At 47.5% G+C, this 20,417-nt stretch overlaps 1 protein-coding gene and 2 long non-coding RNA genes across 3 annotated transcripts in view; 1 reads left to right on the top strand and 2 right to left on the bottom strand.

Moving 5' to 3' along the window:
* Window positions 1-841: 841 nt before the first annotated feature.
* mmp11a (matrix metallopeptidase 11a) overlaps window positions 842-20,417 on the bottom strand; it is a 28,167-nt gene continuing 8,591 nt past the window's right edge. Inside the window, exons 2-8 of the mRNA XM_086205749.1 lie at window positions 12,400-12,626; window positions 9,011-9,154; window positions 6,964-7,097; window positions 6,232-6,470; window positions 4,932-5,136; window positions 4,122-4,382; window positions 842-3,893 (exon numbers count right to left, since the gene is read on the bottom strand). Coding sequence (XP_086061875.1) covers window positions 3,775-3,893; window positions 4,122-4,382; window positions 4,932-5,136; window positions 6,232-6,470; window positions 6,964-7,097; window positions 9,011-9,154; window positions 12,400-12,626 — 1,329 coding nt within the window. The 3' untranslated portion in view covers window positions 842-3,774. The remainder of the gene's footprint in view (window positions 3,894-4,121; window positions 4,383-4,931; window positions 5,137-6,231; window positions 6,471-6,963; window positions 7,098-9,010; window positions 9,155-12,399; window positions 12,627-20,417) is intronic.
* On the bottom strand, window positions 9,749-10,178 carry LOC147259668 (uncharacterized). Its single transcript, XR_015116352.1, has 3 exons — window positions 10,149-10,178; window positions 9,898-10,025; window positions 9,749-9,809 (listed from the first exon to the last, which is right to left on the bottom strand). It is a non-coding gene; the product is annotated as an uncharacterized LOC147259668 (long non-coding RNA).
* LOC147259667 (uncharacterized) overlaps window positions 19,327-20,417 on the top strand; it is a 6,234-nt gene continuing 5,143 nt past the window's right edge. The window contains exons 1-2 of the long non-coding RNA XR_015116353.1: window positions 19,327-19,608; window positions 19,696-19,803. This is a non-coding gene — a long non-coding RNA (uncharacterized LOC147259667). The remainder of the gene's footprint in view (window positions 19,609-19,695; window positions 19,804-20,417) is intronic.

Below are 20,417 nucleotides of genomic sequence, written 5' to 3'. Positions count from 1 at the left end.
TGTTGTTTGCAGAGGTTTTGTTGGTGGGATATTTGCTGAACCCTCCACGCTAACAGCCGACTTCCTTCATGTAGTTCTCATCCTGCCAACAGAGCCGAGCCTTTTCCACCCCGACACCACAGCAGAACCAGTCGTCCGATACCTGCAGTTCAAAGCAGCCATGAATCGCAGCCCAAGTCCAAACAGCCCCATAAAGCCTCACACTGAGGGTTTCACAGCAGCCCAGGGGACGTTGGTGGCCATGGGGCCCAGGACGCGCTCATTAACCTGGAATGTGACCAACAACTGCTGAGCGCCATGAAAACCAGACAGGATGTACAGTAGCAGGGCCTCCGGACTCGGCACCTGCACACATGAGCCGTTTATGGGGCAGCTCGTTACTGAACAGACCTGCAAGACGCGCATGTCTAACATTTCCTGTGTTTGGGTGTTGAGGCTTTGTTGCTCAGTGTCTTCTAGGATTCTGTCTTCTTCGTCCAGATGTGCAGCGATCCAGCGTGACCTGTCGTCGGTCACCAGTTCTTTGAGTTTGGAAGCAAACCTGGTGGCATGACAGACGCTGCTACCATCCAAACATGACGTCACCTCTTAGGGAACGCCTCTCATCGTCCATCGCCTCCTGAGACGGAGCTGAGCTGTCTTCTTATCTGATGATGGACAACAGACCTTCGCTGAAAAATGTGCGCATTCTTTTAAGCCTTTAGAAGAAACACATCTTTTATCTAAATGTAGAATATTTATGTGGAACTTGATGCAAGTATGAAACACATTTCTGACAAAATAAGTTTGACATATTTTGATATTTATTTGAATAATTCTAATGTTAATATTTGACCAAAAATATGTCCGTGTTTGTTTTTTTTACAGCTTACAAACATGGTGGTTAGGACTTCTCTGTGTAATTCATAGAACCGGATTCTTGATGAAGGAAAGGCAGGTGAGGGCGCGTCAGCGCTGGTGCTTCAGAGGCAGCCGAGCTCAGTAAAAGGTTACAGTTTTATTAAAAAGAAAACAGTTCATACAATTTAATGTACAAGGTTGAGATTACAATTGAGTAAAAAAAAAAAAATCATAATCCAAAACATGTATGTACAACAAATGCTTGCTTTGTAGGTTTTAGTGTATAAATATCATGTATTTCAAAGCAGCTCACTGTTTAACACTTTTGAGTTGTAGAAAAGATGAAAATGACATCAAAGTCTGGATGAGACCCGACTCGTCAGTGTCCTGCACTGGCAAACCAACATCTGATGAACATCTGCACTGAGTCTTCATGTCTGAACTCCTGCAGCCAGAGAAATGTCACATTGGCTGGCGCGGTGGCTCTCGACCTGGTGAAGAGGATTTTAGCACCATTCTGTTCACACTTGTCTAAGAAAGCAACGATGCAGCCTGAAAAATCAAAAGTGAAATCTCTGAAAACCTCCGCTTGCATTTTGGAAACCAGGTGGAGAGCTGCTGATCCTGCAGTCCCTGAAATGTGTTACACTTGAACGGAGCACCATATTTAAACTTCACATAAATTATGAGGAAATGTCACCATCTCTTCCTGCAGGATGATGGTGTTGCACTCTAGATGGCGCCAAAGAGCTGTTCCTGCACGCGGCTGAGGCCCAGAAGGGTGAGTGATAGCCAGCAACACCATCACGTTTGAGGAGTGACATCATTGTTCTTTAATGTGGACTGAAGTCTAGAAACGACTTCAAACTATCAGGACAGAAAAGCAACATTACTGACGATTAATAGAGGGAGAACGTGTGAACGCGTGAGTGATTCCACATGGAGGGATTAAGTGACCTACTTGGTGGAACATTAGCAAGTCTTTAGCCTGCATGTGAAAAAATAAAAACCCAGTGTCTGTCTGGTTGAAGTGAGCAAACGCCCCCAAATACGTGATGATGAGCACTGCACTGCTCCGAGCTCCAAGCCTCTTCATTCCTTCTGCAGCAGAAGTGAAAACAATATCCAGACAGACACAGGAAGACCAGACCAGAAGGTAGAGAGCCGTCTCTAGGGAGCTGAGAGCCATGCTAGTTAGCTTAGCACAATGACTGGTAGTGGGTGGGAAGTGTTAGCGTAGCTCCCTCTCTGCCTGCATTAATATCAGGAGGGTTGTGTGTAACCTTGGTGATGAACACCAGTTTAACATGAGGAGACATTGTAGTGGTAGAATCAGACACGTAGCCGGAACTACTTTCCTGACTGGGAGCAGTGATTTGACGCAGCACCTCCAAAGCTCCACTGGAACTTGGGTCAACAGAACCAAAGGTTTGTTGAGGACTAGAAGAGCGACTGCTGCTACTGAGGATGATGAGGAGGAGGAGGAGGGTTCCTGCTGGACACACCAGCATCCTGGACCTGAGCTAGCTGATGCTAACACTTCCCAACCACTACCAGACATTGGGCTAAGCTAACTAGCCTGGACCTGAGCAAGCTGATGCTAACACTTCCCACCCACCACCAGCCATTGGGCTAAGCTAACTAGCCTGGACCTGAGCTAGCTTATGCTAACACTTCCCACCCACCACCAGCCATTGGGCTAAGCTAACTAGCATGGCCCCGAGCTAGCTGATGCTAACACTTCCCACCCACCACCAGCCATTGGGCTAAGCTAACTAGCCTGGGTCTCAGCTTCCTAGAGGAAGGGCTCTGTCTTCTTGTCTGTCTCTGGAGACGATGGACAACAAGAGACTTTCCCTAAAAGTTGACGTTCTTTAGAGATGTTGATATTTGGTTCATGTTGGTTGGACGTCAGGTCAATTAATGTCAGTACAATGTGTGATGCTAACGTCACACTACTGATGGCGTCTGACTTTGATGATGCTGCTGAGCCGCTGAGCAGAGGTCAACAGGATTTTCCTGATGTTGCTCCTTGTCAGTGAGCTGTCCGCTCAGTCTCTTAGGTTTACATCAATTATTTCTGCACATTCCCTACATTCACAGAGAGCCTTTACCAATAATACCATGAGGAGACCAGTTGACACTGTGTTGGCAGTTTTTTCCCAAATTTCTCTGAAATTAGTTTTTTTGTAAGACCCGCCTCCAGAGACAGATAAGCCAATCAGGTGTATTGTTCAGTGCAATGATTTGGGACACTTCCTGTTCCTGTGTCTTGTCACGTGACTGTTTTCCCCATGGTTTTAAAGCTGTAGTGCGTTCACTATTTTGTTTTTTTATTTGGTTTGGTTAAATTTGGAAAAGTCCAGAAGAGACATGCGATTTGAATATTCATCTGTGTTTAGGTTAGCGGAGGGCTAACTGGCTCAGTCGTGAGAGCGTGCTCAGTCCTGCTCGTCCCATATGACCCACTAGAACCTTAAAGTTTAAGTGTCAGAACCATCACCTGTCAGGCTTCTAGTCTGTTGTCACTCCTCAAACCCCTGAGAACCAGTGCGTCCACCCATGATGAGAAACCGTTGAATGGAAAGTGTTCTGTCCGGCCAGTAAGAGTCTGTGCTGGTTCTGTCTGTGACCGAAAACCAGTCGAAAATTCTCCATTTCAGGCTCAAAGAAAGGAGGTGTGGTTGATACTGGGGCCCAGAGCTCAGCCTTACAGTGACAAAGTGTGCAAAAATAAATATGAGTATAGCTGCACAGGAGGTGCTGAGTCTGAGGGAACGGTTTTCCTGAGAAGACGGCGAGTAAATGAAGTAAAGCATAAATGGGTTGAAAGGAGATCGCCTCGTCCTCTTGAGTCCACAGTACCAACAAACCAACGTCTCTGTTCCAGAAACTCCTCTTCATTGTTTGAAAATGAGAAGAAAAAAAAAAAACTCACATGTTTCTACAACCAAAAAAATCCACGCCGACGTAGCGCGGGTACCCCTCCAGAGAGTTCATGCCGACCGGGTCAAACTTCCAGTAGTGTCGCCCTCGGATGAAGTGAGCGTAGCCTGGAAGAGACGCACACATCAAGCTGGAGCTCAGGGCTGGAGGCCAAGATACTCACACCTCTCCTTGAATACGCAGGATGGGAGTCGGAATCAAGCGACCATAAACTACACATTTCTTCCACTTCTAATCCATCTGAGGCCTGAAAGCCTCAAACGAACATGAGAACAAAACAAGTTCATCCCACAAGGACAATTCTCCAGCGTTCGTTCACTGGTGTCGGTTCTTACCGTAAATGTCCCTGAAGGCAGCGTCCACGTCGTTGGGGATGCCGCTCCAGTCCTGCATGCTGCGTGGGTAGATGGACTCCACGCGGTTCTCGCGGGGGCTGAACCTCCAGTAGCTGCCGGACTTGAAGAAGTAGGTGTTGTAGTTCGAGTCGTGACCCCAGCGCAGCGCCGCCTGGATGCCCGACACTGACAGACCCAGGTTCCTGATGGACTCGGGGCCTCGGATCTGCATCTCGGCATCGAACACCCAGTAGTTCTCATCTGTGGAGAGTTACAGGTGTGTGGTCGATGGCTCGGACGATACCGGCCAAACTAACTACTGTAACCCTCTAGAAAAGGAACAATTGACTGGTTCAGGACAGGAAGTAGCGATCGACCACAGTAACACAGAGCAACAGATCTGCACTCGTTTGAGCTGCCTGGAAACTCATTCTCCGTTCAGCAGCGGCTCCATCTTGGACTCAAACCCCTCAGTTTGCTGAGAACTGAACCGTCTGCATGTCTTTGTTTTTGTGCTCCACTCAAAAAAAAAACAAAAAAAACCCTGCCATAAAACGGTAGTTTATTAATATTTTATTATTCTAAATATTTCAACTAACATCAATCCTCATCACAACTGCCAGTCATTCATTTTCAGAAGTTTAATTCCAGGTTCTGCACATAATTCTGCAGATTTTATGCCCCTAAAAAAGGAAAAAAGGCAGTGCGAGCGCGATCCTGCCTCCTGACGACGGGAGTCCTGCTGCGACGCTTCCTGCCTCTGACCCTCACCTCACAGGATCCCATCAACCCCATATCATTGTTTCCCACCTTGGAAGAACCAAATGTTCCCCGACTTGTCTTCAAATGCAGCGTCGATGTTGTCTGGAATGCCCCTCCAGTGACGGGACGCCAGCGCCGGGTAGCCGCTCTCCAGATGCCCGTCCCGGATCCGCCACACGTAGCCCGACTTGAAGAAGAACAGCTCTCCCCGGATCATAGACGCGGCATCAAAGTCCGTCTGGCAGGCGTCAGGCTGGAATTAAGACACATGTTCATGCCCTCATGCAGCAAACATGCAGTTTCAAGTTCAAAACGCCAGATTTTTATAGCAGCTGGAGGATGTGAGGGTGATTTACGGGCTGCAGAGCGATGAAGATATCAGAACTACTTCTTGTACTCGACGGTCCACATCAACACAGATTTTATTACCACAGAGCTGTGATGAGGCGCTCCGTGGTTTTAAGATGAAAAACCTCCCAGTTATGAGTTTTACAGGAGAAAATGGTCTTTAGATGGAAGTTTGTGAGAAGCTCTGAGGGGCGAGGAGGTGGCGGAGCCTCCACATCTGACGACTGCGGTCAGGTCCAGTACAGAGCTCACTGGTCTCACTGGTCACCAGTAGATGACCCCAGCGAGGGACCTCATCGATCAGTTGGTTGATTGACAGCACGTTAAGCTGCAACTATGTTAATCATCTGTTTGGTTTGCTGGTTTTTCTTCATCTTTGATGAAAGAAAACAAAAATCTTTGCTTTCGCCAGAACTTGACACTTCAGTCCCAGCAACTGAAACATGAAGCTGGAGGCCAACGTGAGCACAGCATCAGAAAAACAGCAGCCATGTTGGTTTTCAGGTTGCGGGCCGATAAGGATTGGGATTTTTGAGAAATGATTTGGCCGATGGCCGCGTTTTTGTCTGTTTATGTTTATCCCTTCTCTTGTCGAGGGTCTTCATCATAAAATGATTCCTGATTCCGACGAGCCAGGACTCAACCGCGTCTAAGAAGCTGAACTCAGCCGCCCAAATCCACCGCGTCATGGTTGGAGTCTTGTAACAGTGGGAAGTGAATCAGCTGAGTTTTGCTCTTCGGCTAATGCTAAGGAAGTTAGCATTCCTTCAGTTCCTGCTGCCTGTTTGGAGAATGGTTGGATTGTGCCTTTGACTTCCCCTCCAGAGCCTTGAATTAGACTTTTGTGCTGTAATTTTATGTGAATTATTGTTTTGTGTTTAGATTTAATTTTTCACTTTCAAAAATTTTAAGAACCTTTTTTGTTTCAGTCGGTTTTGATATTTTCCAAATGTTCTGGTACTAGAAGTTTTGACAAACTCAGGAAAATTCTGCCACTCACATTCGGGAGGATCTCGTTGGTCTCTGGGTTGGATGGCGGTGGAGGCGGGGCCGGCGGAGAGGGCAGCACCTGTGGGTGAGCCCCATACAGGTACTGGATGCCCTGCTTGTCATCCTCGCTCAGCCTCAGCGGGTAGGAGAAGGAGTAGTAGGCAGACATGATGGCTCCCGGCTCCCGGGAGTGCTGCAGGCCCAGGACGTGCCCGAACTCATGGGCAGCAACCTGGAGGAGGTCTGTGCCTGCAGGAGGGGCGACACAAACACACCTGGCTCAAGGACCGTCTGGAAATAGTTCCAAGCGGTCCTTGTGACCCGCCTGCAGATGGCGGCGGTTCTCCTACAGGTGACGATGCAGTGCGGGAACCTCTGGCTGCCGAGTCATAAGGCGCTCCGCCACCATCATTTGTTACACGACATGTGAGTTGACCGGTCCAGGTAGAAACTCGCTGGTCCAAATATATGTGACCTTCACACTCGACCTGCCAATCAAGCTCAGCAGGTCTGAATCTTTTACTCCCAGGAAACGTTGGATGGAAGTAGACATAAATTCAAGTTTCTGGTGTTCCTGTGTACGGAGAAAACCTCAAGACTGTGACACACGTTTATTGTAGCGCGTAGAAAAGCTCAACATTCAAAGAACCTCAAACCAAAGTCTTCGTTTTTGCTGCTCAGAAGTTTCCGTCAGTCCTGTAAAGGTCGCGTGCCTGTGAGAAGCTCTCAGCCTGCCACCCACCCATGTGGTTCCCCAGGGTCCAGGACTCGTCATAGTCAAAGTGGATGTCGCCCTGCCGGTGTGTTTTGGGGAAGAAGGCGTGAGCGAGGATCCCACCGGGGCCGTCGAAGGGGAGGCTGTCGCCATGCCAGTACCTACAGGGGCGTAGAAGAAACACTGATGAAAGCGGTACTCGCTCCGAATGCTTGGAGCGCAGCGAACCTTTCAGATGAAACGCTTCAAAGCAGCTCTGCAGGTGGCAGAGATCTGACCACCTGGGACACGGATGAGTGACAGCTGATGAATAATTCATGAAACAGGAGCGCGGTGCTGTTCCAGCACGCCGCACAGAATGAAGTCCGCTGATACAGTCACACCAATGTGTTTCTACACACTCGAGGACTTTTTTAGCCCTCAGTTTAGTCTCGCAGTCATCAGCCTTCAGCGCTGTCCCTCCCAGGAATGGTCCTGCTCTCATTCACACAGCCTTCCCAGCACATTCCCTGCAATGTGACAAGAATTCCCAGAAACTTGATTCTGGTGCTCCTTCACACCCGACCTCTTTCAGGAAAAGTGCTGGAACATTTCTGGGAAAGGCTGCATGTGTGAATGAGCCGAAAGATTCTAGGGTTCAAATTGCTAATGAGCAGACACCAGATCGTTCATCTCAGGCTTGAATTTAATTTGTTGACGTGTCAGAGTCAAAGGTTTTTACGGAGGGAGCGTTTATCACTTCATCCATCAGAAAATACCATAAAAACGAATTCCCTCATGTTTTTAGGAGCAAAATCTTTCCAAATCAGGCTGGGACTGACACAGACCCTTTTATTGCCTGGGATTTGTTCAAAAAACCCAGAAAGACTTGAATTTCTTCCTCACAAACTCCTGACACTCGCAACATTCACCCACATCTTAGAATTTTGTCTTTGTCCGTCGGAAAGCAAATCAAATGAAACTGAATTTGACTGCGATTCCTCCCTGAAGAGCTCGTTTTCACCTCCTTCTATTTCCCTCCATTCATCCTGGTGCATCTTAATTTGCTGAGGTTCATATTTACTTACTTTTGTGTCTGTTTGATTGATTACATCTGCAGATTAGTGTAAAGTACAGTGTGGTATAATTAGTGGTAATCTGTCTGAGTGTGTGTGTTTCTGAGCTGAACGTGTGCTGCACAGCAGAGATGGATTTATGTGACGGTAAATCATGAATCACACACCTGCTTTACAAGGAGGGGGAAAACAAGGCACGGCTGCAGGAGAAACTCAAGCGAGCAACATGAAAGGAAATGAGGTCATTTCAGGTATGACGAAGATCCCCATAAATCACCTTGAATCTCTTATCTTTTTAATCTGCTTGTCCCTTCTTGCTCCACGATCTGCTGCCTCTCGGAGGCTCTGGGAGGCACATTCTGGTTTATACGACACGTTCTGGCAGCCAAAACTCATAAAGAGCATTAAAATGTTCAGCTGCTTAGCTTTGGGATTATTTACAGATTAGAGGTGGGAAAGCCCCCCAAATAACAATGCCAACTGTTTTCATTGGAAGCCTGAAAGGAAAATGATAGTCAGGTAATGAAAACACGGATGCCCTGGATTTGAACTGGGACAGATCCAACGGGACCAGTTCCAACCCTGGTGCCAGTCCATCAGAGGCCAGAAGTGTCGCTGACACGTCGTCTGCCTTCCTGGACACTGAGCATCCGACTGCTCCGTGCACGGAGGCCGTGAGGTCATGGAGGTCGGGCCGGTCTTCGTCATGTGGCTCTCATGTCATTTGACTGTTGTAGTCAAATGAGGAAGACAGATTCCCCCAAGAAATGCAAGACACTGAAAACTACTCAGTCCAGGTTAAAGAAGAGGAGTCAGAGGATTTTTTAAACATTATTTTTCTTCTAATTATGAAGAAATTAAAAGTTTTTGTTTTTTGTTTTTTGTAATTGTGTGTCATGATGGTCCAGAGTGGTGGAGGCTGATTCAAGCTTGCGTTGTGTTAACCGTTCTGGTCTTCCTGCTCTCATTTCTACTGTTTCATGAATAATGACGAGGTGATGGATGAGTCATCGGCCCACCTGGTGAAGTCGATGCGGATGTCGGCCTTCCCGCTGTGGATCTCCGTGAAGGTGAGCGGCGTGACGTCACTCCAGATCTTCAGAGCTTCCCGAAAGACACGACGCACTTTTTCCTCACTCATCTGCCAGGGAAACCGGACGATCCTTGAGTGAGACACACACACACACACACACACACACACACACGGAGTCAGGATCATGGTGTACCGCGGCGGACCACCAGCCTCGCTCGCCTCCCTCTAATCTGATAGCATCAGCAGGCAGGTGTGGCGTGACTGTCGCCCTCAGGCTCGCTGTCAGAGCAACACATCAAACTTTCCATCCTGTTTCCTTTGAGATGAAACCACCCAGAGAGACAAGCCCCCCCCCCCCACACACACACACATATATAAATATATATAAATATATATATATATTTATATAGATAGATATATATATATAGATATATAGATAGATAGATATAAAACAGTCAAACCAAACTCCAGATGATTAGAATATGAACTTGTGTAGGATGTATGTGTGCAGTAAATGTACTTTGCTTATTCTTAGTTGAGATGTTGCCAACATTGAGTGAGACTGAAATAAATCTCGGAGGGTTAAACACAGTCTCACAAGACACGACGTCATGTGAGTCATAAAAATCTAAATTAATAATAATAATAATAATAATGATAATAATAACAGTTCCAGTCAAACTGGTAAGGCTGCTGTCCAACGCGCCTCCTCAGTCTGACTTGCATGAAGGCGCCTCCACACCGATCCTGACTGGTGATGATTTGTGTTCTTCAAGTATTTCTTTCTGGAACAGAGGAGAACAGCTGCTCTCGTTCTACTGCTGTTTATGTGTATTTTAAGAGTTCTGGGAGTGAGAACGTCCGTGTTTCAACCTCAGATCTGTGCTGGTTTCCCCTCAGACTCCTAAGCTGTCGTCCGACTGCGAGTGTGGCTGGAACGTGTGTGTTAACTGCTTTCGGCTCATATGGGCTCCATCTATGACAGGACACGGGCTGCAGTTCTGACACGGAGCATTTTTAGCATCAGCGTTTCACCAAGTCCAGTTGTGAAATGTTACAAAGCAGATGTTCTTCCTCCTGCCAGTGAAAATCTGCTGGATGAGTTTATAGAACACGAGGCTTACCTGCAGGAATTTGCCTTGGCTGTTATCAGCTCTCCTCTTTCCTCATGAACAGAGGGGCAGGAAGCAGCAGGGTTTGTGGGAAATGTGGTTTTGATTTAGAGAATCACTAACGGTAAAAATACCACTGGAATTACTACCGTCCTTTTGTTTGCATGGATCAAATCCCAGCAGCAGTCAAGGAGAGCGGTTGTGGAGCTGTTCAACGTGAGTCAAACAACATGGGAAAGCGCTCAGGAGGCATTAGCCAATAAACCTCAGGTCAAAACTGCCACATAAGATGGAGGGATGCTGATGCTGGTCACCTGAGAGGTGGAGAATCGCATGACCATTACCCCCCCCCCCCCCCCACACACACACACACACCTGCTGGCGATGGCTGACGTAAATCAGTCAATCACAAGTGCCTCAGCTCTCCTGCAACGTGTCACATGACCTCCCTCTCTCTCACAGCAGGTGTGTGCTTGTGTCAGGCAGTCCAGAGGTTCCTCAGCTTGGAGTTGTTTTTTTCTTTTCATTGAAACTGATTTATTTGCGTTATAAAACCCCGACGGTCCTTTGGACTGCCGTGGCGGCTCCAGCATCCTGCTACCGTTACACAGTGGGAGATAAACTTACAATCATGAAACAAAGCGAATCATGATGAGCTCGATCCTTCACCGTCACCTGAGCGCTTCCTTTCAGTTTAGCTAACAGCCGTTAAAGCAGCTAGAACAACGCCGCCGTCAGCCGACCCGGCTCCTGCCAGAACTCGCCGCCTGAGCTGGAAATAATGCCGCGTGATTGTGAAATAAACACTGGGACTCATTAGGGCGGCTCCAGTCTGTCAACACTCACGTATCAGACAGATGTGGCGGGGGGGGGTGTCTGACATGGCGACTTGTTGCTACGATCCGGGTGAGTCACATCACTCTCTCAGGTGTCGTCGTGAGCGCTTTCCTGGCCCGATCCAGCAGAATTTCATTAGTCCCCCCCCCCTCGCGCTCTGTCTGTCTTAATATAGTGTTACGTTAAAGAATGACTCCAATGAAAAGGACCCCAGGAGGGGCAGACAGAGCGGCAGCAGCCAGACGCTGGTGCCCAGGCCTCAGATGAAAGCACACCAGCACCCCGTTTTCAGAACCGTAATTTCAGGATGGGTTTGTTTGTTCTCCTCAGTCGTCGTCGTCATCGTCTGAAGCGGGGGAGGGGAGTGAAATCTTTCCCTGGAGGGCCGCAGCTACGGGCCACGCAGTTAGTTCGTTATAATCTGTCAAAAATCCCGAATCAGTCGGCCAGGATCAGGAGCAGCAGTCGCTCTTCTAGTCCTCAACAAACCTTTGGTTCTGCTGACCCAAGTTCTAATGGAGCTTTGGAGGTGCTGCGTCAAATCACTGCGCCCAGTCAGGAAAGTAGTTCCGGCTACGTGTCTGATTCTACCACTACAACGTCTCCTCATGTGAAACTGGTGTTCATCACCAAGGTTACACACAACCCTCCTGATATTAATGCAGGCAGAGAGGGAGCTACGCTAACACTTCCCACCCACTACCAGTCATTGTGCTAAGCTAACTAGCCTGGGTCTCAGCCACCTGTATTTTCTTGTCTGTCTCTGGAGACGATGGACAACAAGAGACTGTCACTGAAAGTTGGTGTGAGTCTGTAAGAGTTTTTCAGCCTGATCCAGAGTGCTGAGAGTTTTAATGTCACTTCTAAATCCACTGAGACGTGTTTGGGAAATGTTTCTCAAGAACTCACAGAACCCTGTGAAACTGAGGCATGTTTTCATGCTCCGAGCTGGACCCCTGTAGTTTCTGGTCACTGTTGTTAAATTCCTGTGGCGGCCATATTGGAGTGAAGTGACAACACACCAACATGTTCTGTGAGTATTTCTTTGTCTCGCCACCGCATCCATTGGTGTTGTGCCAATGAGATTATAATTAGAATCAAGCATCTTTCTAGGCGCATGCTGGATTCGTGCTGCTAACCTTGAAAACATGTAGGTTAAAATGAAGCATTTAGGATTTTGTGAAGCCGCAGCACATCAAACAACATGGATGATGTGGTTTTGGTCGAGGATGTGGAATGTCTGTCATATTGGCTCATAAATCTACTCAGCGTTGAGCAATCCAGCAGCTATTAGCTTCTCGGTTCGCTCAGAGGTTCCAAAACCTTTCATTTCGGTACTCAGTCCCAAGAACCTTGGTTCTGGGGTTCCCTGGGTTGTCGGGAGTGCTGTTACATGCAGGTTCATTTTAAATCTGTGGTTCTGTACCGGTAGGTGAGGTCTGTCTTGTCTAGTCGTCCTCCGTACAGCACAAAGCGTCTCTGCCGGTGTCGGCCCCGGTAGAACACCTCCTTCTGGGCAGGGTAGTCGGGAACGCCGCAGCGAGGCCGGTTCCACGTTTTAGAAGTGTTGTTCTGCAGAGCCACCTCCTTCAGCAGGTCCTGGCCATGAGGAACCTTCCCCCTCTTCTTCAGGTCGGGGAACTTCTCAGATACCTGGAACGACATCGGTGATGATGTCTGTAATTTCTGCTTCCTTTTTTGGCCTGAAATAAAAAAAATTCTGCACACCTGAGTGGGTGACGGGAGGACGGCGTGACTTGAAAACTCCAGAACACCGTCTCACTTCCTGTTCTATATCGACACACAACTGTTTCATCTATGAGAGCTTCAGGTAGATGAGCAGCACCTCATCACAATCCTCCAGCCTGCTGCCGCTGGCTGCGCTTACATGCACTCGGTTTTCCTCCAGAATTCCAGGTTCTGCCCTTCGTCTGACAATGACATTCCGATGAAGCTTTTCATACGCCGAAGGAAAGTGAATATTCCTCTAACAATCATGTTTACATGCTGCCCTGCAGATTCAGACAAGTATATAATTTGTCTTATGGAACCTGCTGCTGTAAAAACGGTCAACTCAGGATCCATATAGCAAATATCCTGTGTCCAGGAGTGCTCCTCATATCAGGAAAACCCACACGTCTCCATCGGAAAAAGTTACATTCACAACAAATTCATGGGAGGTACAAAAGCACAACATGCAAAACGTTATAGAATATTAATCTTTGCTATTCAGCTGTCAACATCATCTTCACTCACATTGCTTCAGGCCCAAAAACGCTTGCGAGAAGTTGTAGGATGAAGGAAAAAAAGTCAAATTAGAATTAAAAACAAAAAAAGAAGAGTCATCAATCATAAACGTCCCACAGATAAAAACAGCAGCTCGCTGAGGCCGGAAACACTTCTGCGGCGATGATTAATGAGCTGGATCTTGTTAGACTCACGCAGGCAATCCGTCATTCTGAATCAGGTTAAAACCAGGCTGTCATTTACAGCTGAAGATGATGATGATGATGAAGATGCAAACCAGACGAAGCGAAGTTCGAGGTCAATTAAGAATAATGAACGCAGGTTTTCAAGCTCCTCGTACAATCAAAGCGGCTCATGTTCCCTTTGTAGTCCGTCCATGTTTCTCTGCAGCTAACCGCTAATACAGCTGGACGAACATCTGCCGTGTACAATTATCCTTCTTCAGTTACTCTGGCTTCAAAATTCACAAACATCAGTCCTGCACAAAAGTTTCGTCATGAACATCCCGGATGCAGAGGTACAATCATGAGCCTTCTAGCTTCTGAATTCAAATGAACAGACAGCAGCCAGGGCAGCGTTGAACTGACTTCAGTTTAGCTGAACACACTTTTATTCTTCTTAACTGAATATTTACTAGTGAACAACAACAAGCGCCCCCTCCTGCCGGACTGTATCGTAACATCTCCACTTGAAACAGGCAGCGAGCTACGATGGCTCACAATGAACCATCACCAACGTTCTTCATGTCAAATCAACTGAAGTAAACTGTGACCTGAAGTTTTTCTTCATTAGCGGCCGATTGGAATGACCTGTGAGGCGTTGATTCAAACTGCGTGTGTGAAGAATAACAATGACAAAAGAAAGTTATGTTTCCGTCTGAAGAGTTAGTCTTGAACAAAAAGCTGGAAAAATGAACGCCATGTCTGTCACATTGTAGGGAATTTATTGTGACAGACATGGCGATATTGTGTACAGTGAGTGTGTGAGCTACTTGCTCATGGTGACGGCAGCTGATGACACATTAACACCTGGGCTGCGTCCGAATTGCCAAGTGCCAACCTACGTCCTCCTGCTACGTCCTACCGCTACGTCCTCCTCCTACAACCTAAACACAGCGGCACCATTCAGACACCCTAGAAGGTTGGTGGTGAAGCACGACCTCTGCTGCCAGAGCACAGATACTGCAATTAGGTAGACAGCACCAACGAAAGCCCCACCTGCTGGCCTGACTGTGGTACTGCACTCCACTCTGAGCACCTTTCCCTCGTTCTCTATTATTAAGCACATTAACTCACCTGTAAAGGTGCGTTCACACCGCGTCACGTTTGGTGTGAACGCACCTTTAGTCATCAACAACTATAAATGTTGGTGTTCATCAGAATGGGAGACTGTTGGTGGCGCTAACTTGGCTTGCGGGTCCTCAAGTTTTTAGGGGACAAAGAAGACGTCCGCGGTGCATTGTGGGCCATAGGTTGCTCCGTAGGATGCACCTAAACCCACCGACAATGTGGGCGTGTTTAGGCTGGAATTTAGGTTGCGAAGTAGGTCGCTACTCGCACCAGTTGTGGTTTCGGACAGCCTTCGACCTGCTCTGAGACCTAGGATCAGACCTACTTGGCGATTCGGTTTCTCTCTTGGCGACTGCAGCACAGAGTTAAGCCTGCCGAGCAACAGTGCCCCCTCATGGACGGAATGACACATTCACAGTCACACTGTTTTATTTTCAATGCTTTGCCCTTAAAATAATTAGGTTAAAAGCCTTTTTAGTTCCTCACAAAAATACAAAAATTGCTGATTATAACAGAATAGCAAACATAAACGACCTTCTGACACAATTATTTCGAAGCTTCCAGTAAACATGTCCAGAAATGCCAAGAAAGAGCCGAGGCAGACGTGTGGTTCCGTAGTGAAGCGGCTTCATTTTGAATCCATTCTGAACTCTGAGGTTAATGATGCCAGCGCTCACAATCAGGTCACCGAGCCATGTAGTTTGCCCCAGTTTAAGAGACAACCGGCCCCACAGTGTCCCATTAACCCCCCCCACCCAGAGGAAATAGCTCTGCTCATTTCCACCAAAGAAAATTACAGAGGAGCGTCGCTCCATCCGAGCCCCCTCGTCCGCTGCCTCCGCACCAAACCACATCTGCAGCCCAGCTAGCTTGGGTGTTCTCCTCATATCACAAAATGACTCATATTTCCTTTTCCTCCACTACTGTGGGAAAAGACACTATCAATATATTTTCCCAAAACTACTCCTTTAATCTCTGTTTTATCACTCTCAACTTCTGTCTCACACTCTTGATCCTCTGGGGAGTGAAAACCACTCATAACAAATTTGGGACGTAAGTCTTTGTCTGAGCGAATGACGTAAATGTTCCCAGCAAGCAGCAATGGTGAAACATTTTACATGTCTGCATTTCTGCGTTGCACTAAAAAAGTTTTAGTGTCATTGTTGAGGGTTTTTCTTTATGTCTGACATTTGTTTCTCTGCGTCACGTTTGACAGAAACAACTGAGGAGTAACACTTGACGTTTGGCGGGCGGATCACAACGCTAACTTGAAACCTGCCCCTAAACCTCCCGTCCAGCAGGGGTCACTAACACACTTGCATCGCTGTCAAGATTAGCTTGAGCTACTCTTTGCACATGTGCGAGTGAGTCTTTTGGGACGCTACTTTTATTGGGAATTGAAGAACGTTCAGTTTGGACCGAGGGAAACTTTCACAGCCCAGCATCAAATGCTGAACATGCAGAGGATCTTTCTTTTGTCTTGGTTGCCCTTCTGTTCAGTTCATTTTTGAACAACCAGCTGTTACGGGGCGGCCTGGCTCATAGGTGGAGAGGGCGTCCGAACGGTCGCTGGTTCGATCCTCACTTCCCCCAGTGACCATGTCCAAGGGTCCTTGAGCAAGATACTGAACCCTAATCTCTCCTGATGGCCCTGTGACGGACTGGTGACCCGTCCAGGGTGAACCTCGCCTCTCACCCAGTGTCAGCTGGGATAGGCTCCACCCCCCGCCACTCTTCACGGATAGGCGGTACAGAAAATGGATGGATGGACAACCAGCTGTTGCTGCTCGCCCATAGCTAATGGCTAACATGACTTCAAATGAATCATATGCTAACAGCCATCACATGTGGTATCCCCCCCCCCCCCCATAATTTACTTTTTACAACAAGTGAAACCAACTGGGATGAGTGATTATAACTTATATTAATTTATGGCAGTCCAGCGACGGAACTGCAACTCAAACACCAGATAATAACAACTGGCCGTTAGCAAGCGACCACAGGACGTGAGAGAGTCCATTTATGTGCCCGGTCATTTCATACCGCACTTTGATGACTGTGCACTTTAACGACGAATATTAGTGGGACCAGAAGAGCGTTTAATACCCAGGAATTCACATCCGAGACACATGGACCAACGCGGCACAAACCTCCACAAGGTCTTTCCCTTGTGTCGTGTTGCATATCAGTAAGAAATAAGGAATATCACCATCATGGCTTGGGTCACGACCTTGACTGACTCTTGGTCTAAAGAGCGTTTTCAGAGTTAAGGCTGATGAACGTGGCGCCCGTGTCGGCCCGGGAAAGTCTTGTTTGTGTTTAAACGCGACGCCTCGTTCAGCTCAGCAGGACTCGGCCGTGTGGTAACTGGTGAAAGTTAAGAGCAACAAAACTCCGCAGGATTGAAGGAATGCGCTCTGGTCTGCAGAAACTTGAGTGATGGGGACGACACCCCCCCCCCCCCCCCAACCACCACGCTGCCTCTGTTTCACTTTGTTTACACTGGTTTTCAGCTGCACAAAGCACTTGTGCTCCCAGCTTGACTTAAACGGCCTGCTGGCGTGTTATGGATGGCTCCCGAACCGAGATCGGCTCCATCCGACCTGCACTCTGACATGGAGGCCATCAGGCCGACGAGCCACCTTACACCAAATAAGAAAATACTTCAGTTCAGGTGTGGACATGATTGTCTTTGGTAACATGGCTCTTTACACACTACAGAGAAAAGTCTGACTCATGACTGAAGACACGCCCACGTTTTCTAAAGTACGTCAGAGTTTCTTCCTGGAATTGGACCGGAGCCCCAGACAGTGCAGTTTGACTGATGCCCGTTGCAAAGATGCTGCAAAACGTGATGTCGAAATTGTTGCTTATTTTCCTGAGACTTCAATTTCTGATGTCGGAGCTCCTGCACAAGCAAGTCGCTCTTTTCATTTCTGTCCTGATATGAGATGTCAACTTTATGGCTTTGACTAAACTCCGTGATGAGAGTTTAATACCTTCACTTAAATCACTGTGACAAGGAAACGACCTCCACCTAATTACAGACACTCAAAACTTTATCAACATCTGAGCTGTTTTTCTGGCGGGGAAAGTCTCCCGCCCTCAGTAACGTCTGGCTCAATCCCCCCCGCGGTCTTTGTTGAGGACGGCGAACTGAACTCTGAGTTACGACCTCTGCGGCCCCAGATAAGACGGTTTAGACTGAACTTCTGCTGCCTGAATCCCAATGAGTGAGTCAGGGGAGTATCAGCTTTCAGGCCCATAAAACCTCCGCTAATTCTAAGTGGTGGCTGCATGTGGGCCTCCTTTGTCATTTCAATAAGGGAGATGAAAAAAATGTGTGTGTCAAAGACTAAAATCCCTCCCGCCAGTGTGTCAAATGGATTGTTTGACCTGTCTGACCCCAACAGCCGAGTAAAAGCCCGAGTCTGCTTGATTCCCTGCAGGTTTCACATTAAAGTTCAAGGTTAAACCCAAACTGGAGCTGCAGCTCAGTCACGGCTTGTTATGACAGGCAGTTAATATCACGACTGGTCTGTTCTTATTTATGAGCTAGAACTCAGCAACAGAAGATGCTTCACAGTTTGAGAGGGAGAAAGTACCAGGGACACACTGTTGACGTCTCAGCCGTTGTCACACCAGGTCATAACACACTACATGCGGAGTTGTGTGCATACAGCATGTCTGCAGATAGAAGACCAACAGCACTGCGTGAACCACTGATTGAATTCACCAAGACGCGAGGTGAGCGGAGCAGCCATTTTGATCTCCAGAGCTCAGTGAGAACACTCAGGCCCCTCGACCAGGACATTCGCTTCGTCACGATTCATTCCATCAGCAGTGACAGCACAGAAACACTGGCTGACTGCTAGTCTGTTCTGCTAGCTTGTTTTTCTATAGCTGGACTCTCATATGATGAAAGATATGAGCGACATTTGGTTGGAATCAATGTGAACTACCTTGTGTGAAATGTTTGCGAACCAGCCAACACTTCCCTCCCACCCCCAGTCGTTATGCTAAGCTAACTAGCCTGGGTCTCCCAAGAGGAGCGTCTCTACCTTCTTGTCCGTTTCTGGAGACGATGGATTATAAGAGACTTTCACTACAAGTCAGTGAGTTCCTTAATGATACACACCATCGAACCACATTAACAATAGAGGGATTTGGCGTCTAATCTAATCTGAAGGTGCGTCGGGACTTTGGGCTTCATTCTTATTTCTCAGTAAATCATGTAGAAACCCATTAGAGCCTTTTGCTTCGGAGGAACAAGCATTTGTTGTCCTGTCAATCACTGGGAGATGGTTTTACTTCAGACACGTTTGTTTTATTGACGACAAAAGCATTTGGTTTCTTTCATTGAGAGGTCAAGTTCAGTTGTAAGATGATCCCATGTCGCTCGCGTGTTCACACGTAACTTCAGAGCAGACAATGGAAATCCTGTCAGGAGACTGTGACGTTTGAGAACGTTGAAAAAAAAAATCTCCTCAGGACAATTAGTCTGTCACTTTCTGCTGAGACAGCAAGAAGTCGGTGGTGATGAGACACGTAACCCCAGAGCACCTGGAGGCCTGGAGGATGCGTTTTCATCCCAGGGACATGCGAGGGAGGCAGCCATCACAAGTACGGACACATCGAGCTTCTGGTTACAGCGATGACAAGATGTGCGAGCAGCCGTGCGGCAGATCTGACAGAGGTATTCATAGAGCGCCGGGAGACAAGTCTGGACATGGAGCGTCTGAGGGGCGTCTCAGCCACCACTTCTGCATTTCTATCACTGTCTTCAGTGTGTCATGTGTGGAACCTGCAGGCAGAAGGGATCTGTCCACGCTGGCTCCAGCCATGGTCATGACACCACGTGGTGGAAGCAGCGTACCTGATGAGGCACAGCGTACCAAGGCTTCCCTCCTGTCTAAACTCTTACTTGTGTTGAACATTGCTTTGGACAAAAGCGTCTGCCAAATGAAGCTGTAGAATTGTAGACCAGATGGTGATGGAGGATGATTTCATGCATCTTAAAAACGTGGGTTGCTGACAAGTGTCTACAGGAGACGACAGCTCACTGAACGTCATCACAGTGAAACAGAAGAAGCCTGAAGGTTTGCTGCTTTCCACATGAACGTGTCAAACATCCTGTGAGCAAACTGCAGAGTTAGGCTCACAGTTCCTGTCCTGGTCCTTCACAGGCTACCGTTAGCTTAGCACTGCTAACCGTAGCATCCAGGTTTCCAGCATCATCAGAGGGTCCATTGGTGAAGATGATCTTGATGAACTCAACCTGGAAGATCGCAAAAGTAAATATTGTTATATTTTTCCTTTTTAAAAAAGAAATTCATGGTGTTTCTACACGGGCATGTCCATGCACACAAGAGTTGTGAATTCACGGATAGACTGAGATGCAGACAGCAGAATGAGGGCGTGTCTTCCTCCGTGTGTGGCTCATTGTGGGAGTGACAAAGCTTGTGCTCGTGACTCCACATCAACAAAAGCATGCACGCGCTCGGCTTTATAAATCCAACAAAAAGAATGCGTCTGCATATTTCTGTCTTCGTGCAAACACACAGTTTTAGTGTGCATCTAACCACAGACGTTGGCTCCAGTTCAACAATGTTTCAGAGGGAAATCCATTGTAAAAAGACAGAGAATCCAATTTGTGCACGAAACCTTGCATCAACAGACTTGAGTGTGTTGCATTCGTAAAACATGTGTCTTGAATAAGGACCGTAGAAACAGAAGGGAAAGTGGATTTATGAAAAAGGAAATTTAAAAAGTTTGCTAGACGGCACAAGCTGATGAGATTTAGAGGATCTGAGGGTGTGTTGAAAGCAAAATAGATTCTTTTGTTCCAAGGCAGATACGAGAGAGCACTGCTTCTAACGAACATCCCGTTAGCGTTTGTAGCACCGAG

This window comes from Aulostomus chinensis, chromosome 6 (genome assembly GCF_037954235.1).
Source record: "Aulostomus chinensis isolate RoL2024-O1b breed Wild chromosome 6, RoL_Achi_v1.0, whole genome shotgun sequence".
NCBI lineage: Eukaryota > Metazoa > Chordata > Actinopteri > Syngnathiformes > Aulostomidae > Aulostomus > Aulostomus chinensis.
This window is presented reverse-complemented; position numbering and strand designations above follow the sequence as displayed.